At 41.2% G+C, this 20,145-nt stretch overlaps 1 protein-coding gene across 1 annotated transcript in view; it reads left to right on the forward strand.

Annotated features, from left to right (window-relative positions):
- Nucleotides 1-17,504, forward strand: part of stpg2 (sperm-tail PG-rich repeat containing 2) — a 53,760-nt gene extending 36,256 nt beyond the window's left edge. Inside the window, exons 11-13 of the mRNA XM_061071883.1 lie at nucleotides 7,351-7,516; nucleotides 10,614-10,729; nucleotides 17,355-17,504. Coding sequence (XP_060927866.1) covers nucleotides 7,351-7,516; nucleotides 10,614-10,729; nucleotides 17,355-17,504 — 432 coding nt within the window. The remainder of the gene's footprint in view (nucleotides 1-7,350; nucleotides 7,517-10,613; nucleotides 10,730-17,354) is intronic.
- Nucleotides 17,505-20,145: the final 2,641 nt, after the last annotated feature.

The raw sequence follows: 20,145 nt of genomic DNA on the forward strand, positions 1-20,145 counted from the left end.
TGAGACACCAGCTGTGCTTATGACACCGAATGACATAGACAGTCGATTCTGGGAGTAAATCAAGCAAACAAATGCGACACTTACTTTTCAATTAAACACAAGCACTATATTTCGTTACATAAGAGAAAGCAACAGACGTACACGCAGCGAAGTAGTAAATCAAGTGGATTTTAATTTGAATTAAATGGTGGCACACAAATCTGTTCAATTTCATCATGGTAATAACGTCGCTAATCCTTGTCTGGTAGGAGATATCCAGTAAAAGCACTTTTAGACAGGGAGTATTGAGGCAGTACTTTTTCCCATCCATCCATTATCTATACCGATTATTTACACGATTATCCTTTTGTGTTGTGGCGGGGCTGGAGCCAATCCCCAACATGGACAGCCTATCATAGTGCTGACATATAGACGAAATGTGGCCTTCTTCATTTTATTCACAACACTCTAGTGTCACGCTAGTTTCTAAGCTGCTTATTTTTTATGAAAGGAAGAAGCCTTAACCAATTGGTGTGTGAGCTGCTATTTTGAAGTCCCAAGTTTGGGGTTTTGTCCAGCACCCTCTTGTATTTTTGAAACCAGAAGTATCTATACAAGCTTGTCCAAGAGCCTGAGGACAATACACCTACAACCTCAACCCATTGGACCAGACAAGTTGTCACTCACACGGTGTCCACGCCTCAATGCATGTTGTCCTATATCATCTATTTCCCTCTAAGTGGAACCATTACTTTCTAAATGAACATTCCGCTGTATTAAAGAAGACTTGAAACGGTGAACTCCTTAGGAAAATGTTTCCCGACATTATAGATCAATAAAGACAGAGTCATTTTCGCACAGACTTCAGTCATCGCCCTCCACTGGTCATTCAAGAAAATACAGCTTTCAGGCACTTCCGCACTGGCTTCACACTCCAGTTCCAGAGTCTACGTGGATTTTTTAACTTCAGTCTAAGATTACAAAACGAACGACATTCTGCATCGGCGTTTGTTGATGCTCTTCTGACCAATACTACATGATATGATCAGCCTTTATTTTATTTGAAGACAGAATACTAGATTGGGCATGCTTGCAAAACCAGAGTTAATAAACAGAAAAGAAGTTGTGCGAAAGAAGTTGTGTTTATTGCTCAGTGTTTGTGGTCGCTGTTTAATACACAACACCTTGCCTGCCCATATGTTTGACTGGCGAGAGGAACAGATGCCCCTCAAGTGATACTTTGGATTTAAGTAGCACAGCCTAAGTAACCATTATTATTTATTAGCCTCTAAATGAGGATATCCAACCTGTTCAGTATCTGCAGTTTTCTTGCAAGACTGAAAGCAGAGGTAGAGCAATCACAAGTTTAAGTGTGAGCAGCGTTTAAAATGGAGTCCACGTGTACATTTTTTCTTATCTTCATTTTTAATTTCACGTGTGCAGAACTTTCTTCCGTCTGTGGAACAAACTGAACAAATGAGTTCCCAACCAGATTCATAATTTAGCCTCTGACTATTTTTAAAGTCTCTAAACTTAAGCTTCAGTGAGCTGTCAGTTGTTTCTCAGCTCACCACAAACTACCAAATAAATTTTTAACCTGAAAAGATAAAATGTCAAATGAATCAGAGCCAATCCTGACAGAGAACAACCGTGGTGAGTTTTTTCAGTGGGGATGTGAATACGTCACCGGTGATTGTGTGCAAACTGGAAATGTTTCTCAAACACGCACACATACGCACTCTCAGAATATATATTATCTCCGGCACAAAGATGTGAAATATGGAAATACAGAGTCTGAAAATAGCATTCTGCTCTGCGAGGGAGGATGACATTTTTTAAGAGTAATGAGAGGATGAAGACTCAGATGTGGTGGTAACGCACGCACACACACGCACAATCTCATGTGATATGCCAGGCCATTAGTCTAAGCTGTCACTGTACATACTAAGGCAAGTCGTTAGTATGGTCGTTGTCAGGTGAACTTGAGTGGTCATTAGTATGAGAGAAGACGGTGTGGAAGAAAGGCTACAAGACGATAACAAGAAACATCTTATTACCAACTGCAACGACTTGGTTGCTATTGTTATCACAATGTAAGTGTGTGTTATGTGTGTATATATAAAAACGATTATTTTTACATCTAGGTAGGGACCTAACGCTGAATTCATACTAAGCCATGGGCTAGGGCTGGGAAATTACCTGGAAATATATGGAAACTGACATTAATAACCTCTAACCGACTTAAACTTGCTCAAGTCGGTTAATTTGTTTAATACTTATATTTATCTAAGTTTATGTCATTCCTCGACAAAACAAAACAATTTAATTGCAAACGCAATATCTCAAATTTTGAATAAAAAAGAGGAGAAAGAAGAAAAATCATTCACGTACTGGTTTCCACTACATTCATCTCGTTCCTTGTTTGGACTGAAGATTACTTTCTGTTTGTTTCACTTACTCTAAACACATATTTAACATATTGGAAAAACATTGGAAAAACGATTGTGTTAACATGTGTTAAAGTGACCGGAACGATCTGGACTGATGATACTTTACCCCCGATTAATAACTGAATTAATGTAGTTTTTGTTTGTGACGTGACGCCTCGTTCTTCCATGAAATATGAATTCAGGAGGTTATTACAAAGATCAGTTCTACATGTGAGTGATTAGAAAAGAGCAGAGTCTCTTGTTGACCCGGTTGGAAGTCGGGGTTAGAATTAGATTTAAGGGTTGTGGATCGAGGTTAGGAATTTTGTTGTGATAGGCAGGGCTGGGGTAAGGGGGTGTGGAGTTGAGGTCAAACTCAAAGCAGAGTGTGAAGATGGGTGAGCTGAGTTCTCAGTTCCCTTCTATTAATGAAGTAATGACGACACACAGCTGGGAATGTCAACATGTTGGCGGACATTGACGTTGATGTGTTCCCTTCACAAGATAGTCTCTTATGTTTAATGCCTGCTGCATGATTTAAAAATAGACAGATGTAACTGATTTTTAAAAGATTCATCATGAGAGTCCACACACTGGACAACCCGGTGGTGACGCAGCACCACACACTTGCTGTTTAAACAAATTATTTAATAGAGGGAATAACAAGCGCTGCTGTTGTCACAATTCCTTTGTCCTCCTTTTCTAGTGTCCATCAGGCACAGGAAACAAAAGTCTTTATACTGTTGGCAGCGATGTTTCGGTTCTAATCATACATCTGGTTGGTGATGCTTCCCAGTCAGCTGGCTCTCGTGGGCTAGTGCAGGGTTCTGCTCACCGGCCAAATTGCTGCTCCTTTCATACTGCACCACTTTCGTACTACACAACTATCAAACATGGTTGATATGTACGATTCAAAATAAGGGAAAATCCAATCCAGTCTGTGACATTGGGATGATTTCTGCAAACCCCTCATACTGCAGGATCATTTGGATGGATGATGTGTTCAGAACAGTCCAATCTGCAACATCTGGATTCATGTTGGGAGGGGTGAATCAGACCCAAAATCAAGTATTATCCCCTAATTTGAATTTTTTTTTGTTTTCATGAATAGTCCTAAGTTTTAGTTTTTCAGTTGTTGCTTACTTTAAATATTAGAAATGGCAGAATGTTAGTCATTTTGCAAGACCCTGTCCTGAATTGTTGTGTCCAAGTCCAATCAGCCCCTGACAATACGCATCACTTTTGTACAATGAAGTCCAGAAAGCATTTTTAATAATTCATCAGTAATGCAGACACAGCAGCAGGAATCAACTGCTTAGTCAATAATAAGGTCAGAACAATAAAAACCAACATTTAAGCTACTGGAAAATAGGTTTTGCTTGGTCAAGGTAGACTGGACTAAATTGTGTAGTTGTTATGAATATATTGCTTCTGCTGCTGTCTACTAAACATGAAACCCTGCTGTTATCACAGTGGGATGGTGCTGCCTTACTGTTTAGTAATTAGAGGGCATTATCATCACTATCATCAAAATCACATCTTCCAAAAACTGAAGTGCGTATATTTGTTCAGTTGTGTTTTTGTAAACCTTCAATGACGGAATATTGATGTGTGACTTAAGATGGATTTCCAGCTGGACTCCACTCCTCTCCTGATAATGTCTTTCTCTACATGAGGCCCATTGCAGTATTAACCTCAGGACATGCAGTCGCCAGTGTGCTCCAGCTGCATTGCCTCCCATTGTACTGTTATTCTTAATTTAGTATTTACCTGTTGCTTTATTTAGTATTTACCACATCCTCATGATTTAAACATTCGCTCGCTCAGAATGCTTGGCCTGTAGTTTTTTTTACATTGTCTCGACAAACTTTAACTATGGTTTCAAGTTTATTTATCAAATCAGAAGCTTTGAATGCATTACAAACAGGAAGTTATAATTTTTTTCTTGTTAGTTTTTACCACTTTGCTTTCATAAAAAAAGGAAAAAAGAAAGAAACTGTCCTGGTCTGACAGTCTGTGTGGCAGCATAACATCAATATTCAATTTCAGTCATACTGTGTCACTGCCCGTCTGCCTGCCACAAATGTGTATCTGACATCTTGATAGATATATATTTATAAAGTGGCGTCGGACCCCGCTGTATATGTACTCTGAGATATTTTTCATACTGTGAAGGGCGACTTGACAGAATCGTTAGGGCGGAAAGAAAGTGTATTTGTGTGTATCTCTGTGTGCTCGTAGGAAGATGGGTATTGAGCTGTCTAAATGTCGAGGGTTCGCAATTAAAGTCAACCGGAGTGCTGTCATAGGCGACGACTGCTACTGGGAACAGTGGTTTGCCCTATGTTAGGGTATAATTACACACCATAGGGCTCCAGGACAGGTGTGTGTTGGTGAGGGAATGATTGCTCCGCACTGTTAGATAGAACTGTGACACGTGTGTCTACAGGGGTGTGTGTGTGTGTGTTTCTGTTCTGTGTCAATTTCACCATGAGCTCCAAACCAAACTAATGGAAACAGAAACAAGTGACACAAATTTTCCTCACCCTCATTCAATTTACTTTGCTTTTCGAGACCAAAGCTGCTTTTCAACACCACACACAGTCAGCTTGTGGTTGTAAATTGTCAGCGGTGTCTCTGTATCTGCGTGTGTGTGCACGTGAGGTTGTATTGTCATGCACGTGTTGTGCTTGACTCCTGTTTTCCTCCCACTGAGTCTATAATAAAAATTAAATGGCTCGGGTTAGCAATGATTAAAGATGGACAGCTACCTGGGAGGAGAAGGAGGAAACAGGCGTCTGGAAATGACAGTTTGAGGTAAATGACAGCTCTGCTATGTTTAGGATAAATGGATCGTGAGGCTATATTCAGCCTTCACCATCCATTATTCAGAGAGCAACCAACAAGACAGATGCCCGATAACTCAGGTTCCTCTGCAGCAGTGTTCAAACCCTTGCAAGTTCCCGCTTTTCAAATCCCATCTTCTGCAACTGGGAATCATTTCATGTTCCCATCAGTGAGGGTGCCTCCATGAATCACCTCTTAATTAATAGTGATTCATTAATGACTAAGAATGTAATGGCCTTGTTATGGAGGCAATAATGTGTTGCTCATGTTTCTATCATTGTTCCTCCCTCTGCGGAGAAGCAGCACGACAGCTGCGAGTCAAGCACTCATTTGTGCCATGGAGGAGATATCAGTGTGTGTTTGTCTGCATTTGCATGTAGATGATGTGACACGTACGCGATGTCCTTGTGTGTGCAAGCTGATATTCATGCATGAACGTGTGTCATTGGTGATATGGCAACAGGTCTGACAGTGTGTTCTGATAACAGATGGGTGAATAGGTCATTTGTTATTTATTATAAGTGTGCGTCTGTCCTACTGCGGACATGTCAGTTGTGTAATTTGATAAGGGGACCTTAGAAGTGACACATTTTGTGTGTAATTGTGTGTCACATTGTTATTGGCATTTCACAGAGCGTTAAAGACGATGCAAGGTGAAGCTTTGGCTGACCCTTTTGTTTCCTGTGTTTTTGGTGTGCCTGCAGGGGTTGGTTGTTTTTTTAATGAAATGTCTCGAAAACTGTTGAAGGGGATTGCCATATCCAGAGGATAGACCAGACATGGGCAAAGTACGGACCGCGGGCCGTATACGATCCGTTGGGCTTTTTAATCCGGCCCGCCGAACTGAACCGAAAAAAAAAATTTAAATTAAAAAAAAAAAAAAAAGTTTTTTTTTTTTTTTTTTTTAAACTAACAATTTACACGTACTTATAGCACTTTGTAGTTTTGCTTTATATTTTAAGAAATCGAACTTTCTTGATTCTTGTTGTTCTGGGTTTGAACCCTCAGGGTTGAATGAACATATTGTAAGTCGCTTTGGATAAAAGCGTCAGCTAAATTAAATTTGTGGTGTGGTGTATAGGGCTCGAAAGGGCACATGATCTCCCTTCACTTTTTAGCTTTGCCCTGTGAGCCCTTCTGTAAAATGAGAGGATCAAGGAAACGAAAAGTGGAAAATGAGTGCAGAGTGTTTAACACTGAGTCGACAACAAAATACTTTTTCACTGAAGTCCAATCGAAGGCTGTATGCCTAATATGCCGAGAAACTGTCGCAGTTTTCATGGAGTACAACATCAGCCGTCACTTTGCTACGAAGCATGCTATCTACGCTAGCAAGCAGTCAGGTTGCCGACTAATTTACAGACTCAGCAACATTTTTTTTCACAGACAAACTGCGATTAAAGAGTCATCTACCAAGGCATGTTTTTTGGGGGGCATTCGAAATAGCAAAGGCTAGAAAGCCTTTCTCTGAAGGCGAGTTTTTGTTAAATTGCCTTGCAAAGAAGTGCTTTGCTACTTGGTAAAGGCCAAATCCTTTCATGTAATGATTTTTCCATGTCATTTATATTAGTTCGCAAAAAACACTCCATCCATCTGTTCCTGGCCCGGCCCCTCTGTCAAATTTTGGAACCCATTGTGGCCTGCGAGTCAAAATGTTTGCCCACCCCTGGGATAGACCCTATATAAAGATGGAGGACGGAGGCAGAAGATCTAAGATACGAACGCTGCCATCATGCTCGCAGGACATCAGCTGGAGCCTGTAGTCTCAGAGTCTGTACAGTTGCAATTGTGTTGTCCCGCTGAAAGGTGCTTGACCAACCACAAGTTATCAGTCTTCAAATATAATGTTCAACTCTGTTTTTGACACATTTAAAATTAATTTTATCGAAAAAATTAAGAACAAGCTAAAGCGACAAAAAACCTTTCTGAGAAAACAATTTGTGACTGAGGACATGACCATTACTGCAGCCAGCAATAAGAACTCGGTTAATGTCCTTATTTTCATGATTTTCATCCAGCGCCATCAGAAGGTCATGGTTTTAAGTAATCCAGGGAAACAGACTTTCTCAAGGTTTTTCCTCTTCTCTGCCGGTAGGATTCTCCTCCACCCAACAGCTACAATGTGAGTCAGACATTCGAGAAGTGTAATGGTCACTTGTTCTCAGAACCCCGAAGTGAAGGAGCCAAGAAGCGACAGAGTTGCTTCCTCTCTGCTACACCGCGCACTGACTTCTTCCTACCATGTGACCCCAGCGTGCCAGGTATACTATCTATCTATCTATCTGTCTGTCTGTCTGTCTGTCTGTCTGTCTGTCTGTCTGTCTGTCTGTCTGTCTGTCTGTCTGTCTGTCTGTCTGTCTGTCTGTCTGTCTGTCTGTCTGTCTGTCTGTCTGTCTGTCTGTCTGTCTGTCTGTCTGTCTGTCTGTCTGTCTGTCTGTCTGTCTGTCTGTCTGTCTGTCTGTCTGTCTGTCTGTCTGTCTGTCTGTCTGTCTGTCTGTCTGTCTGTCTGTCTGTCTGTCTGTCTGTCTGTCTGTCTGTCTGTCTGTCTGTCTGTCTGTCTGTCTGTCTGTCTGTCTGTCTGTCTGTCTGTCTGTCTGTCTGTCTGTCTGTCTGTCTGTCTGTCTGTCTGTCTGTCTGTCTGTCTGTCTGTCTGTCTGTCTGTCTGTCTGTCTGTCTGTCTGTCTGTCTGTCTGTCTGTCTGTCTGTCTGTCTGTCTGTCTGTCTGTCTGTCTGTCTGTCTGTCTGTCTGTCTGTCTGTCTGTCTGTCTGTCTGTCTGTCTGTCTGTCTGTCTGTCTGTCTGTCTGTCTGTCTGTCTGTCTGTCTGTCTGTCTGTCTGTCTGTCTGTCGATCGAGCCATTTTTCTATCTAACATCTATCTATTCTTTTCAGTGCTGAACATTTGGCAACTGTACTCCTCCCTTTCACCATCATGCAGTCCAATTAGCTCCATCTCTGTGGGCCTCTAACCTAATATTTACCTCAATTACACGCCCATTGAAAAATGTTGTTTCAAAATTGATAGATTCATGACTAACTTGGATAATTTATGACTAGCCCCATTTCACCAAGGGACTCAACCCACGAGGCACCCCAAACCGTTTAACCAAAACCCAATTTGCATATAAATAGATTCAGACTGTTTGCAGTAGTGTTTCTCCTTCGTACACACATAGATTGGGGCAGATATTCAGACACAAGCATATGGAGACTCATACAAACACACACACTTTCATATGTGCACACACACACACACACACACACACACACACACACACAAACCTTGTGAGTTTTTTGGGTGTTTGTGTGTAACTTATTCTCTGCTGTCATAAGACTGATTTCATTGGCTGTTGGTTCAAACAAGAAACCTGCTGATGTATTAATTTAAACCAATGTTGGACGGATGATGGCATTTTCTCTTTATCATCATTCTTAATGCACTGAATGAGATCCGCAGCCCTGGGGTCCATTAAAGCCTTTCAAAATCAATTGTAAAAGTTGTTTCCGTAAACCCTGAAAAGTTGGCAGATGAGGTTTCAAATAAAAAAGGATTATGGAAACATGTTGTGTAATAGTTAAAACCCCCGAGGCCTAGCTTCTTTATTTCCAGAACAGCTTTCTGCCTCTCAGAATTAAATTCTAATGTGTCTTCTTTAAGTGGCAATAGATTTATAAAAGTTTTTTTTATTCTCAACAACAAGTATATGTGTTTGGCTTTTTTCTTTTTTCTTTATTATGAGTATTAGGGTTTGTGTATAATAGCGACTCAATGGGGGAACAGAAGCAGAGACACAAGATAAAATGAACACTGTGATTCAATGTACAATTATCAAAAAGTGCTGTGAAAAGAGAACACGCAGTGGAGTGCTGACCAATAACAGAAAAACTACCGGCAAACTTTAGAGAGTTTCTTTGGCTTTATCCAGATAAGTTTGACAAGGTCCAGAGGAAGTGTGGCCGAGGGGCTGGCTGAGGGGGGTGGAGAGGAGGAGGAAAGCTGGTGATCCTCAGCAGATGAAAAACAAAAAAGCACACTGCATTTATTTCATCCGTATTCGTTGCAGTCTTCTGAAAGCTTACGGTTATGGATGCAACAAACAAAATGGAGCAGTACCAGCGGAAATCATGCGGGGGGACACTTTAGCCAATAGTTGAAGTAAGACAGGATTGGCCCGGATGAAGACATTTCAACAATCGCAGAACTTTGCGAGTTGCTAATGAAATACAGGCGTCTCTATAATTTTATTTCTAGAGACACAAATTATCTGGAAGTCTCAGACTCTGCGCTGCCCTCTTGTGGATGTATTGCTTGACAACCTTGTCAAAATAAAAGATGCATTGAAGTGTATGGACGGTTACACATTTGCAACTGACATATCTGTTTTAGAAAGAAATAGAACAGCCTAGTCGCACTTACTGTGACTCATTCCGCTTTCAAATGCAGCCTCTGAGGGATGGGGACCCTAAATAGAGACACAGCGACTGTCACGAGCGAAGCACAGATCAAGGACAGAGCAGAACACACACAGACAGGCAAAGGGACCAGGAAGTAGTCAAAAAAGTAGACTAATTGTCCATAATTGTAACAGTCAGTGCTTCTTTGTCTGTAATTGTCTCAGCATTGGTTTAAACGTGAGTACTATGCGTGAATGGAGCTCTGTACTCGTTACTCGCTTGTATGTTCGTCTCAGTGCAGAAAAGATATTGACAACCCTTGCAGAGCTTTGGTTGCACTGTGTCTTGTCTGTGCTACATCCGAGTTGAAACGGTTCAGTCAACTGCCGCGGCTTTGATCACAGTGCAGAGACTCAAAGTTACATGACTCTGCAGCTCGTGATAAAAAGCCCTGACGGGTCCATACTGTACCGCTGTAACTTTTGACTGCGGCACACGTGAACGAGAGAAAAGGGAGATTGTGTGAAAAGGTGGCTTTTTTGCATAAGATTGAGAAAAACGTGATTAAAACTTAATATGAACCTTGAACGAAGTGAGAAGGAAGAGGTTCGGCAGATCGTAATGAAGTGGCTGATTCAAATTAACAACCCTTGTACATTATCTGCCACAGCGCTTTGCTATAGACCTTGCAGCGTTGCCGTGGGCAATCTGAGAATCATTACACCTCACTAATAAATACATGTGGTGTAAAGTCTGTATTTGAATAAAATGCAGAACTTTAAATGAGAAGAAACTTTCAAACAGATATACTTGAGATGGATTAAGGGGTTATGAAAATAATATATGACCCAACTCATCCTCCATTACTTTGTTTACCATTCTTTCCTGTCTCTGTTAAAGTAACATGGAATTAATTATTCAAAGTGTGTTTGTGTGTGTGTGTGTGTGTGTTGTTTGTTTGTCAGGCCCTGGCCAGTACAACCCCAGTGTGAAATCCTTCCCTCAAATGGCTCTGATCTCCTCCAGAGAGAATCGATTCAAGGTCTCCATGAACACCAACCCTGGACCTGGAACTTATCCGGTAAAGATGCTTTTAAAAATATTTGAAGTGACTTTTTATTCTTGGAAAAGAAAGGATAAGAAATTCTCACTTCCCACCACTACCCATTCTTCATGAGTCCACACATTAAGAACTAGCATGTGCAACGACAGAATCGGGCCGTACTTTAACATACTATGCTTTAAATTCATCATAGCAAATATTTATATTGGATCACAAAACCTTGGAATGAGGGTGTGTGATTGTGTGTGTGATTGCGTGTCTGTGCGCGTGTGTGTGCATGAGACGCTGTATGTCATGACATCTTATTTTGTAAACCTCTGACAATCATATTCTCATATTTCTCTCTGTGACCTTGAGCTGTGCAGAAGTAAAAACAAACCTCACCAAGTTTCTGTGGTTTCACTCAGTCTGCGCTTCTCCACCGATGCAACTGGAGGCTGACTAATGTGGCTTCCTGCTCAAGGTAGCTTTTCACTTTGTGGGCAAATTTGTTCCTAATTGATTGAACTGAAACAGGGAAAAGTGAGGGCCGTTTTTATTAAGTGTAATATTGGTTAATGCAGCCACCTCAGACTGCTGACAGAGATAAATGCACTTTACGGATGAAGCATTTTACCGATGTAATGAAACCAAACCAGAACCTAATCTCTCTCCCCTGCGTTCCTGGGTGTTTAATAGGAATTACCGACGGGGGTTAACAGCTGCTGGTGGATGTGTGTGTGAGAGATGATTGAGAGAGCTAATGTTGCTTCCAGTCCCAGCCGACTGGTGAACATCAAAGACGAAACCGCCGAGTTTGATTCAAACCTCGTTCATCGTCGTGTTCATGTCCATGGGTGTAATGTTATCACACGCCTCTTTCTTCTCTTTTTCTCGGTCTGCCTGTCTCCCACTCTGTCTGCTGTCTCTCTGTGGATTAAACTCCTCAACTTCTCTTCCTCTCTCCTTCTCCTCCACACTTCACCATCTCCGTCTCTCTTCAGGCTGCATTTGCCAGTTTCCACCTCTTTATCAGTCTCCTTCTAATAATACAGCAAAAAGTCCTCCTCTGTCCAGGTTCTCGAATTCTAATTATTGGCCTGATTACCTCCGAGGAGGTCATAGGTTTTCATTGCTGTTTGTCTGATAGCAGGATTACACAAAACCTACTGGACTGATTTTATTGAATCGTGTTGGGAGGGTGGGGTATGGGCTACGGAAAATCTCATTAAGGTTTAGAGCAGATTCGACTTAAGGGACAGATGCATGCATTGTTTTTCCTCTTTCTTTCACAGAGATAGCTGTGACAGATGAATGTGCTCTTAGAGTTTCCTTCTAGATCCATCTTCAAGGAGGTTATCTAGAATAATTAAAAGTCAGATTCTTAAATGTTAAACTGCTTTTACTTAATGGATGTTACGGCGAGTGAGTGCGCGGCAGAAAGCGCTCAGTTAGAGATCTCTTACGTCACAATGAGAAATGTCAAAGATTTTTTCATTATGAAACTGTCGGCCAACACTGTATAAAACATGGTGTACACAGCTTTGACATGGCGGAATAGGGCATTAATATAGGCAGAGTTTTTTCTCTCAGAGCCCCCTTTTACTTTGTTGTGATTTAAATAATTTACATAAAAACATTTTTTTGCTATAATTTTCTTAATTCTTAATTTATCGATTTAAACCTTTTTTTTGTAAGCTTTAACTAGCATCGATGTCAGGCTACGATACACGTGGACTCTGTTGGGACAGTTTGGATGTTTTAAACAGCTTAAATGAATCCGAGGCCTTGGAGCTAGGACACACTTTCTGTTCAGTCTATGTGGAAGGAATTCATGATGCATCCATTACATTAGTTAGACCACAAGAATAACCACAATTCATTTTGGTGAGAGACAAGAAAAAAGTAATATGCTCCATTCCACTTGACTTGGTTTAAATACAGAGCCACAGCTCCCTGCAAGTTCACCTCTTCTTATGAGGTTCAGCAGACAGAACCCACCCAGGTTCGTCTCTGCAGAATCTGCAGGTTTGTGCTGTTAACGTGTCTCTCAGCCTAATTTAGCACTTTCGTCTCCTTTCCTATGCAAATTGTAGCATCAATTGCCAAAGCTTACTGTGACCTGGATTCCCATTTTAGTGCAAAAGCATGTGAGAATTCCTGTTCTCACAGGATTTGATTGCTTGAATATGATTAAACGCTACTGGTCAGCGGGTAGCTGGCTGATGAATACGCGTATAGTGAATATGAGGCATGAACACAGCAAATCACTTCATTGTTCTGCCTGAACTAAAGCTCTCCTCCATTCCAGTTCATCAGGTTTCAGTACTGAGACACAGCTCACCTGAAATTCACCTCGCTCATATACAGCTCACTCTCCTCTGCGGAGCTTCGAGCCCTTGATGACTGCATCTCTCCCTCCACCTGCTCATCTGAATTTTTCCACTTTTCTTATTACTTTTTGTCTTTGTAAAATTCATTATGAATCACTTTTTGATATATTTATGTATAAATTTACAGCATCTGTGGAAATATTTAGTAAAACTGTTGAAGTTTCTAACGTGATCCTCTCCGCTCCTCTTCTCGTTCAGGGTATCTGAAGTTTAAAATGTGTTCCCCTAAGGGATTCAATTAAAAGTGAAATCCTCCACTTTTACTCGCCAAGAGTTTGTCTGCAGCCACTTTAGTCAAACCAGAGCGTGGAGCTAATGTTGGGAGGTAATTGGCTTTGGTTTGTTTAGATAAAACTCGATAGCAGTGAAGTTGGATGATTGGATCATTAACATTTCAACAAGCTGGTTAGCACGTTACTACTAGCATACTCACACAATTTTACTTTGACACTTTTATATTTCTTTATGTCATTATATGGCTTGGCTAAAGCCCAGCATCATGTTGTGTGACCCCTGAACACTAACACATGTTCAGACTGACGCTTTGCACTGTGAGGGAAACCTCTCGTATCTCAGTTTAGCTTAAGGAGTTTTTCTTCTTCTTTTTTTTTTTGTCGAATGCATGTCTTTGCTCGCGTCGCAGTAATTAGCTGCGTGACTGTGAATCCATACGACACCAGAGGCCGTACAGATTTAAAGATGGTAGTGTCGAGAGAGAGAGACAGCGAGACCGAGGCGAGAGCGAAAGACAAGCAGGCAGAGAAGATGGGATGCCAGTGACGTGAGGGAGGCAGGAAGGTATAGAGACGAGGGACGTGGGGTGAGACAGGGACGGAAGAAGTGGTGGAAAAGCACCGGGGAAGAGAAGCATAGAGACAGACTGCAGCAAATTGAGCAGCTGAAGAGGGTAGTTAAATTCAACAGCAGAAAATGTGTTCTGAGGGCGTGCGACTGAGGCAGACGGTAGCTATTTAGGCATCAGTGTGTCCAAGTGCGTCCATTCTTACATGTGTGTAATGTTACAAGACTGTCTGCTTGAGTGGCATTAGGCCACTGCGAGGGCTCATTGAGTTTCCCCATTAAATGCACCATATGAGCCACCCACTTGTGGAGAGTACAGGCCTGATTACCCTCCCCTCACACACAACTCTGTTCTTATTGGTCGAGCTTCATTTAACAAAGAGGAGGACGGAGGGTGCACGGGAAATATAAAAAGACCCAGCGAGCAGATGTCAAGCTAGAGACAAATATTAATTAAGAGCTGTGATCTTTGCCTGTATGTAAACCTGCCAAGTGCAAAGAACACGAAGCCAAGAAAAGAGAGACGCTGGAGTTCATTTGATCTTCATCGTGAGTCAGAGCAGAAGTTTTCCTTAACACAGCTGACATCTCTTCAAACACTCCTCACGGTGTGTTGTTTATGTCGCTACATGTACGTGCTCAGTGTGAGAGTTCGAATTTTTTTCTGCTTTTAATGCGTAAGTGTGAAGCTCTGGCACCTGATACCCTCTCATTATGTTTCCATCATTTTTTCAGATAGAAACCGTTGTTTTTCCTGTTGATGTGTATGTGAAGTTTAAATTAAATTAAATTTAAGTGGGAACAAAAATCAGGTGTGTTTCATATTTATCAGTGTTTGCAAATGGGTCCAGATCCAAATAAAATCTGGATGGTCATGTGAAGTTTGAGTTTGTTTGTGTATGTTTGTGTTTTCCCAGTACAAATTATTGTTAGCGTTGTATTGTTAAGTATCAGCATAATTTGTATTGTGAAGACATTGTCATTTATCAGAAGGTGGGCATGAGGCTGTGACAGTCGTAGTGTCACTCCTCTTCCTGTCGGGAGTCAGTGATAGTTTGGAAAAGGTGTAGTGCTTTACTCAAAGGAAACTTTTCAAAAGTATTGTCAAGTAGTAGATCTTGGCACAGATCATTCATTCATCCCCTCCTCCACACACACACTCACACAGACGCAGTGAAATCAGACACATCTGCAAACACAAACTGGGTAAAAACAAAATCATTTGGCTTTTGTCAAACACAAATGAAGAATGTGATGATTTGCATATTAAGCAGGGAAGTGAGACACGTTCAGGAACGAAGAGAAGAGGTGTGTCATCACCCTCCTCCAATCAGCATTAGCTTCTTCTCATGACTACAAGCTTTTCCTTGTAGATGTAGCAGATAAGAAAGTACTTCATAGAAATTGGTCTTATTTTTTGTTTTGGAAAGCGCAATCTGGACTTGTGTCCATGGGGAATCTGCCAATGTCTCCATGCACCTACAGAGAATCAGCCTCCTCTTTTTTGCTGACATGTGGACATATGGGATGCAGCCTGTGTTGCTTTTCTCTGTGTGTCATCCACTGTGTGTGTGTTGTGGGAAACACTTTGCTCTTGTGTGCACACTCATCCACGCACATAACCGACTAACACCATCACCCGCTCCCCGCATGGATGCCCCCTTTTCCTTCCTCCCTCCTTGACCTAGTGAAACATCTCATAATCTCCCCCCATCATTGCCATGCCGATGGTGTTGTCACTTCCAAGGGCTCTTCCTCATCTCCCTGACCTCGCGGGCAACCCTGAGGGTGACCTGGAGTTGAACCTGCAACCCTTTTCCCATTGGGATCAATACTGAGATCTGAGCGGCCCCGCCAATGTGCCTAAATCCTCCTGTGGCACCTCTGGCATACTGATGTGTGTGTGTTTGCAGGGAGGTGAGGGGGAGAAAGAAAGAGAGAGGGAGAGCTCTGATCGTAGAGAAGAGGTTGAGTCCTCAGGCAGTACCTGGGTGGGAGAAGTGGTGGATAAAATGAGTGCATAAAGCTTATATATTCATGTTTGTCCCCATCATTCTGTGTGTGCGGGAGAGAAATGCTTTTGTTTTTGACGTTCTTTTCACGAGGTGATCCGAAGGTCAGACTTTCCTATGTGTTGTTGTCTTTAAGTAAAAGCTGACACACTCATCATTTGTATTTGTTGCTGTGTGTTTGTTACATATTTTTGAATTCAACCGCAATGACCTGTTTCCCTTGAAGAATAGCAGAGAGAGTTAATCCCTGCTGTTCGGGAGGTGATTGTTGTTTTTATATTCTCAACATTTATTTCTTCATTTTGGGAGTTTGGGGTTTGATTCATGTCTGAAGTAAAGGTTGTAATGCAATTTAATTAGCAATCAGGACCAAGAGCTAAGCAAGGGCAGTTAAAAAAGACTGACTGACCTGTTTGTTGTTCATAATTTTTCACACACTTGCTGTGTACCATATGTGTGTTATGCAAATAGAGGGCACACAACGGAACTCAGACCTTATAAAACCTCTCGATTCTCATTTTATATAAAAAATGTTTCATTGGCAAGTATCTCCCCCTAGTGTTCCTGTGTGTATTGCAGCTGCGGTTGTCCTGAGTTCTGAGAATGTGCATTATTGACACAGGACACGTATTCATGATTGGAAAAAAAAACAGCTCTTCATGTTAGTGAGGACACAGACGAGTTTGTGGTTTAAACCTTTTTTCCCAAAATTTCTAAATGATTGTCTGACACTGCAATAAATCTTCTTAGCACATTGGATGTACAACTTAAGTGAAATGCAGGCAGACACTGCTGCAGAGGTGGAGCTCCACCTGTTGTGAAAGATGAGTCATGGACATGCATGATGGAATTGTAAATGGAATGAAGCTATAAAACGAATTCCACACCTGCCTGACCTCCAGAGATTCCACGTTCTTTGAGAAAAGTTCTGTGTCTTTGAGACTTGCACATTTCTTGGAAGACACTGTTAAAGTGTTTCACATGAGTTTGTCACCTTTAGTCGGCAGGTTCAAGGACTATCAAGGAATTCGGTTTATGTGAAGTTTTATCAGTGTTAAATGCAGTAAAAAAAAAAGCAAAGTAATTGAAAGAAAATGCCGAGAACTGTTGATGACTCCTGTTTTAAAGTCACAGGACATCCACTCATCTCATTTATTCATACTTTAGTCATTTGTTGTCATTGCTGAGTTTGTTCTGCTCAACAACAGTGTGTTTACGTGGTTTTTCAATTGTAAACTTTTTGACTTCCATTACTAATTTCAGTGTAACATCATCTTTGATGAATGAATTTTAAGGCAGGAAGGCATTTCTCTTTATCTGTGGAGTTGTTCTCCTCTGTTGTGTGTGTGTGTGTGTGTGTGCGTGCGTGCGTGCGTGCATGTGTATTTCCATATAAAAAATACGGTATGGCTTTAACTGTATAATCTGTCGTTGACTGTTGTGTTTATGTGCCTGCAGTTGAGTCCAGGCATCATGAACACGGTGCTGAAGGGCACCTTCAACGTAACGCTCGACAACCCTCTGGACCCCCACTGCTCCCGCCGTGTGGCCCCTGACCCTCTAAGGGCCCAGAAGACCATTGACTCCGTCACCAGGAGCACTTCTTAGAGACGCTGGGGGTCAAACTTCTGAAGTGAAAGGTGAGGAGGGCGAAAGATCAACCTCAAGGTCTCCAGTTCAGATTCTGCTAAAAGAGGAGTTATCATGAATATTTATGGTTATATCCATTTCTGTTGAGTATATATTTGATGATGAAGTGGCCTTTTAAAAAAAATATTGACTTGTATCTGATAATTAAATAAACAGAAAGGTGCTAATATATATATACACATTTCAGGATCTGTTATAGAGAATTGCACTTCCAAATAAAGCTTCTTTAAAATTTTATATGAATTGTAAAAATCATCACTGAAGCATTATGGAGCTTGTTAAAGTGTCTTTGTGTTGCTATTTCTACTCCCTGACACTTTTTGAACGCTCACTTAAACAGTTTATTCCAGTATCTGTTTATTTTGCTGGCTGCATGTGTGTGTGTGTGTGTGTGTTTGTGTGTGTATCTGTGTCTGTGTGTGTGCGTCTAAGCCCAAAAATTGCTATCGAATAACAGCGCACAATAAATCCCCCGAGCTGTTGTTTTGTTAACAGTCTTCAGTTTTTCAAGTGTTGGAAATTGCCCTCACAGTTAATTTCACAGTGAATTTAGTCATTAGAGCAGCTAATAACTTGTGACTATGTGAATTAAACCTCAAATGTATCTGAGCAAAATGCTGAGTGATTAGCTCGTTTTCTCTCTTTTATTGTTTCAGGCGGCAGTTTGCAGGAAGAGGACTGCTCTTTAATCAATATTGCAGAGTGAAGTGGCTACAGTGGACCCTGCGTCTACAACCAATGCTTTCCTGGTCCTTTACTGTTGCTAATGACAACCTTGGCACAGCTTCTGTATACACCACTTCACCATAATCAATAACAATTAAAAAGCTATTAATATGAATGTTGCCTTAGGCCCTTTGAAAGCATGTAACTGTTGAAAAGGACAACTCCTAAAAAGGACATCATGACCATATGGCACTTTAGTTTCCTATAAATATCCTGTATTGCTCACTTTTAAGGCAATAAAAACCGCCTGACACCAAAATACCTTTCAGAATTAGTTTCCTGGTACGTGCACCACTTGACCGCAAAGATCCACGCATGGAGCCCTGCTGGTTACCCCCCGGTCTCACCTTGTAGCAAAGGGTAACTGAGCCTTTGCTTTCAGAGCCGTCACATTATGGAAAGCACTCCTCATTGAAATCACAAATTCTCCAGCTTCTTTTATTTGTATGATAGCTTTTACCAGTGATTGACTTTGGCTCTTATTTACACTAATACTGTTCATTAATCTTTATCTTATCTATTTAATTAAAATTTTTTCTGCTCATGTTCCGTTATTTAACAGTCATTGGTTCCTCCTTGTAAAGCACTTTGTAAATTTGTCAGAAATAATGGGAGGATTATGACTTCTGAATTTTACTAACAAATTTGACTAATTGCATGTCTTTAACTCAACTCACACATTGTTGCTGTTTAACTTCCTGTGGCCGAGATTGGCCGAAGTCATGTTTTATCTAATGACGATAAACCAGCACATGATACAGTTATAGAGAAAATGCTATCAGTATCCAGGCCATACATTATGTCTGAGCATGCATCAATAATTATGTATGTTTGTGCTGACCACCAGAGGGACAGGTGTGAAAGTCATAATGAAGACTCATAACTCATTTATCAAATTACCTTAAAGTCCATCATCCAAATACACATGATATGCAACATAAAGCATATCCCTAAACATTTTTTAGAGTCCATGTCTGAAAACAGCTTAAGAGGAGAGAGACTGGAGAATTGAGAGGAGAACATTTTTTAAGACACACTTATTCTCTCTCAAGTGAGAAGTTATACATTTTGAAGAGTTGCTTTGAATTAATAACCTTAAACTCAACAATGTGGTATCACACAGAAAACACAAGGCGCACCTGGTTTTACAGATGATTCAGATATCTATTTAATCTTAAATTCTACCACTGCCAGGTCCGGGGAAATGTGTTTGAAATCAAGGACGTTGATGTGGTGGAAAGTAAAACATGCAAAAGTAAAGGAAAAAAAAAGGAAGAGCTGTGCTGAGTGGTGAAGTGAAATAAGTTCCTGACCTTGTATCAGAGTAGAAGCAACAGTTTGCTGTGATGACATGTTGCAGACGGTTCAAAGTGTCAGATAAACCACATTTACTGGCCACTGACAATGAAGAAGAGTAGATTTATTCTCCTTTTCTCTGCTGATCATGAGCCAAATATCTGCTGTTCACGGACATGTGTGTGAGCGTGTGTCCTCTCTAGTCTTAAAGACACAAGACGTGTTAAGAGCCCCTGGTGATGCTGTCACAGCCTCCACTTGCTCTTGTCTTGCTGCGTTCAAAATGTCTCTGTAAACGTTCAGACTAACAGGTCCGGAGTACAATGTCTGCGATTGTTCCTGTGGGCCTTTTAGCCTAATGAGGTGTTTACCCCCTATCGTTATTCAGCTGGGAGCAGAGCGGAGGGAGACAGGGGTGTGGGGGGGAGGGGGAGGACACTTGAGAGAATAGATGCGATGATGTAGAGCGAAATGGAGCCAGGAGAAAGCGAAGAAAAAAGGAAAAAAGAGACGGGATGGATTTAAAACTAGAGGTTGTATACGAGCAGAGGAAAGATCAGAGAGTTGAGAGAAGACG

Source organism: Limanda limanda, chromosome 5 (genome assembly GCF_963576545.1).
Source record: "Limanda limanda chromosome 5, fLimLim1.1, whole genome shotgun sequence".
Lineage (NCBI taxonomy): Eukaryota > Metazoa > Chordata > Actinopteri > Pleuronectiformes > Pleuronectidae > Limanda > Limanda limanda.